The sequence below is a fragment of the Aplysia californica genome, unplaced genomic scaffold (genome assembly GCF_000002075.1).
Source record: "Aplysia californica isolate F4 #8 unplaced genomic scaffold, AplCal3.0 scaffold00311, whole genome shotgun sequence".
Taxonomy (NCBI): domain Eukaryota; kingdom Metazoa; phylum Mollusca; class Gastropoda; order Aplysiida; family Aplysiidae; genus Aplysia; species Aplysia californica.
Window position 1 is genome coordinate 211341 of NW_004797581.1, and position 5094 is coordinate 216434.

The 5094-nt window shown below is 38.8% G+C and overlaps 1 protein-coding gene across 1 annotated transcript in view; it reads right to left on the reverse strand.

Annotated features, from left to right (window-relative positions):
• The window catches only part of LOC101854179, a gene marked incomplete in the record, with an annotated part of 56825 nt that overhangs the window by 45238 nt on the left and 6493 nt on the right, over positions 1 to 5094 (reverse strand). The window contains 2 exon segments of the mRNA XM_035970708.1: positions 372 to 407; positions 3717 to 3814. Coding sequence (XP_035826601.1) covers positions 372 to 407; positions 3717 to 3814 — 134 coding nt within the window.

Genomic DNA, 5094 nt, shown 5'->3' on the forward strand with positions numbered 1-5094 from the left:
GAGAGAGAGAGAGAGAGAGAGAGAGAGAGAGAGAGAGAGAGAGAGAGAGAGGGAGAGAGCGGGACACAGACAGACTGACAGAAATACGAACAAGCATAAATGCAGACAGACCAAGAGACGATCAGATAGACAGACAGGCAAAACAGACAGACAAAAGCACAGTCTATAACCAACAATGCGTAAATAGATACCATATACCTGTATGTTAACAATGATACATGGGAGCTTAAGCAGCATGAATATTGAATATAGGCTCTAGTTTTTTTAAGGTAATTGTGATGGGTGAACTGCTGGCACAGATACGTTTAGCTTATAATATTATTATTTGCAATGTCACCGCAGCAGGTTTACATACGATGGCCATACTCTACCTTTGGAAAGGTGGAGGAAAAACTGTGTTACTGCGACTGTTGAGACCATGTAGAATTCTTTTCGTTAGGAAAATTACTTTTTCGTCAAGTCAAAAGCTGAAAACAAATCTCTGAATAGTGCTTTACTATGTAACGTACCACCCATAAGGGACCCCTACCTATTGTGCATTTACATATTTGCTGTCGAAATCGTCTAAAACGCCTATTCGTTGTCGTGGAGAAGTGTGACCGTCTAAGATAGGTGGCTGCCTTACACAGTGGCATCACATTTTTTAAAAGAGCGGACGGGAGTAAATGAGAAGTGACTATTTCTACCTGTGATTGTCTTGTTCAGGTGGCCGTTAGAGCAGGTTTAACTGCAATTATTGTATATGTAGTGGTTCTTTTCCTTATTTTAGCTGTGCTGAATCAAACCACGTATTGTACCAACAATAGCTGCCCAACTGTATATTAAAAAAATTTTTTTTTTCATTTTGCATTCGTCATTTTATAGTAATACCTACCTTGTACTATCAACATGTGTCACAGCTAGAAACGATGTCGTATTTCTTTTGTCATTAGCCCTGCTACATCTAACAACGACTCCTTGTACCATTTATAGATACCTTCGATATAGATTTATTTGTTTTTGTCCCGTGTTAGCCCGCCATATCAATCATTGCTCGCCTTGTACCATGAATAAATTTCGTATTTTCGTTCTAAATTAGCGACTTTGAATTAAATATCACCATCAGTAGTTGCTCCTTTGTTTTTAGATATCATCATCAGTAGTTGCCCACCTGTTACGTACGTCACCTAGCCAGCCAGTCTCGAGAGCCTTTAACACCAAGAACTTAGGCTATAAAGGAAGAGGAAAGTGGATTGAGGGTGTCACGGAAACCATGAGAAATCATATCCCTACTGAAAGAGCTGCAGAGCTAGCCTACCATAGAAAACTGCACTTCCCCTCGACGCTTAGCGGGGCAACAGAGGATGGGGTACATAGTTGAACCTGTTCTAACAACCACCTGTCCAAAGCAATCATCTGTTTAAACGACCACTTCCTGCGTCCCCCCTTCGTATTTTCCGATAATAATAATATAATGACACCGCGGAAGAAAGAGCACCCACTGTCTAGACTGACCCCTTATCTCGTCGTCAGAGAGTGATAGTCTTGTGCTGGTTAAACAATGTTATTTATTATCTCTTTGACCATAACTACGTCAGATGACACTGCAGGCACTCACTCGGATCGTACCGCCTCACTTTATTCACGATAATATGTCGTAGCTTAAGAACAAAAAGCTCAATGATGGCTTATAGTTTTGTTGTGCTGCCAGGACTCAAGAAAAGATGCTCGACTCATTGAAGACACGCGTTCTAGTCATTTGAAAGTGCTTGAAGACGTTCTATATGGGGGCACTCAATAAAAAAAGGGCATAAAATCATTTTTCATACATATTTTCAATCTTTATTTTTAATAAGGCTCTTTTTAGCCACAACACGCATAAAAGTCAACATGATGATGAGAAAACAAACCGCAACATCGGCACTTCATACGTGTTTCCTGGGTGAAGATCCCTGGTTGTTTGTTGGTTTGCTTGTTGTTGTTGTTTTTTTTTTGGTTGTCGTTTTGGTGTTGTTGTTTTTTTGTTGTTGGTTAGTGTGTTTTTTTTTTCAGAAACGCCCTAAACTTTCTCTTTCTTTTCATTTGCGTAGCCACAGTCTTCAAAGCATCCTAAGACTTTATTTTTCCTTTCATGCAAATTACAGTATACTTCCTCACTGTTGTGAACGTCGGAAATCAATACACTGTAGTTACATCAGCATAAAAGAGCACCCTCTTGAATAAGCACTTTCTTGAGGCTCATATTCTTATACCGGCTCTACACTACCGTCTGTTTTTCCTGTTAAGAATAACACTCTTCTTCTAGGCTTTGTCCAACGGGGAAGTAGTATTTCGATTTTCATTAACGTTAAAGTTACCTCATTGTGTTCTCGTTTTTCATTCTACTGAAAGCGAAGCAGGGGAGGCGGGTGCCACCAGCATAGATCTTGCTTCTTTATTCTCCTTTGGCTGTGTATTTTCTATTAGTCTTGCTCTTTTTTGCACTTCTAAATGGTCTTTATAATATAATCAATATGAGTTTCTTTTCAATCAAAATAACCTAAACTGTGAGGGTGTTTGTTTGTTTGTTTTTCAGTTATTTACGGTCATAAATTGGGTTTTTTTAAATGTACGTATTAAGCAGTTGGTTGGCGAGTGCTCTAGTGTGCTTTGCTCCTTTTCCGTCAAATATTTATCTTCCTTATTTGTTCTCTTTCTTTTTTGTGTTTGTAACTCTCTTGTAACACCTCTGATCTTCGGCACTTCTATGACCTTATTGTGTTGAAATTCAGAAAAAACACTAACTAAGCCAAGTACTAGTCTGCCAAAGAAAGAACAAAAATGGGTATGACAATTACTTAAAAAAAAAACCCACAACGTGCATAAAAGTCAACATAATGAGGACAACAAACCGCAACATTGGCACTTTATAGGTGTTTTCTAAAGTGAAGATCCGTGTTTTTAAGATAGTTTTTCTTTTCTCTAGCTTGAGGACACAACCCACTCACCCCTTATTTTTGAGCCGAGTCAACTTCTTTGTGAACCTGAGCTCTCTAACGACTCCACCACTTCAGTCCTCTGTTCCATAACATATGTGCATAACAGTTCCATAACAGTTGTTGTAACGGCTTTTAAGCTGTCTTCGCTCTCTACATTTCGTTCAAATGGCCATGTCGTTTTTCCTGCGATTTGAGTGAATTTCTAAGGGCTGGTCTTTGTTTGGACATGTTTACTTAGTGCAACTCCAATGTTTCTTCTTTAAAACCTTTTTTTAAAAAGATGGTAGCGGGTGGTTGGAGGGTGCCACTAGTAGGTCCTACGTCTTTACTTTCTCTGCTATTTCTGTCTGTCTGTCTTACTTTTTCCTTGCACTAAATGGCCATTATTGTGTTGATGTGCTTCTGTTTACTCAAACTCAAAGTCAAACTCAAACTAAAGGATAGCAGAGAAAGAAAACCTTCAACCTATGAGTATTATCATAGACAGTCTTCTACGAGCTGGCTCGTTCTCTGAAAAGGGCGCATCGCTAGCTCAATTGATATCATGATGAGCGAAGGAGGGGATGCATCTGGTTGGAACTTGAGTTGTTTTGGGGAGTTTTAAGGCTCTACATCTATTTGGTCGGGATTCTCAGGAGATGGTCGTTAAATCCACTTCTTAAACAATCTTACAGTATGAGCGTTAAACCTTGATGATGATGATGATGATGATGATGATGATGATGATGATGATGATGATGATGATAGTGCCTGTCTTACATGAAGTTGGCGGGCTGAAAGGGGACAACATCGGGGTTTGGTTCATAGTCCATACTTTCTGTGGGCCTTTTCCCCTGACTCGTCTGGTTTGGTCGGTTCTGGAAAGAGAAAGTAAGATTGCAATTATTATATTTAGCCCTCTATCCCGTACAAGTATACACTCTGAGTGCTTTACATCGATGACATGACTGCTTAAAATAAAATTTCATTCATATAAGAAAATAAAATCATTGCATGTAAACAAGACAACCAGCACAACCACATAATGAAGAACGTTCTCAGCCACAAATTAATTAATTGTATGCACATCAGAGCAGCCTTGAAAACAAGACATATCGGCATTTGCTAACACACTCCAAATAACACTTAAATAGATGAGTCTCAAGCAATCGCCATTCCAAAATGGGGGATACTAACATGTTATTATGCACAATAGAATTGTAAATGGGCTGATTTATCAACGTAATGATCATACTGTGCCGGAACAACATTGGGGGATTTACTGCTTTTCCCCCACATCCTTACTATAGTCATTTTTTCTCTACTTCTTTTGTATGTTTGTCACTCTCTTGTGAATTGCTATTTCTCGGGTGTCTTGATAGTCGAAGCAGACTTCGTTGTGCTGTTGAGGTTAGAAAGGCGAGCAGAGTAAGCCAGATTCCCCGTTTGGACTTCTTTGTTGACATCCACCCCTTAGCGCTCATATGGCCTAATGCAGTTGCAAGCGCAGTAAAACCTTATTAAAGCTAAATTAAACGTATTCAGTTTTGTTGTTTCTCTGACGTCCTGGGGAAAGAAGTTCCAAAATTAAGGATACAAAAATGAAAAGCTTCTCTCTCCAAAAGATCTTAATTTTATTCAAGGGGCTCTGAATTTCGTTGCTTTAATGGATGCCCTTAACTGACGAGATGGAACATGTGACGTTAAAAATCCCCTTCTGATATAATGGAGTATTATTGTTAAGGCATTTATAATAGATGACAGAGACGTTATGTTGGATTCTTTTTTCAACTGGAAGCCAGCGCTGAGTTTGTATAATATTTTGATGTAGGATCTTTCTTCTTTTTTTTCTGAACTAGATCTAGTCTTGTGGTACACGTATTATTTTGGACCAGACAGAACAGAATTACAATAGTCATGTTTTCGATAAGAGGAGAGCATATAAGCAATATCAGTTGAAATAAGGTGCTCATAACATACCCCCACTCCTCCTCCTTTTCCTTCTTCTTCTCCTCTTTTTCCTTCTTCTTCTCCTCCTTTTCCTTCTTCTTCTTCTTCTTCTTCATCTTCTTCTTCTTCTTCTTCTTCTTCTTCTTCTTCTTCTTCTTCTTCTTCTTCTTCTTCTTCTTCTTCTTCTTCTTCTTCTTCTTCTTCTTTG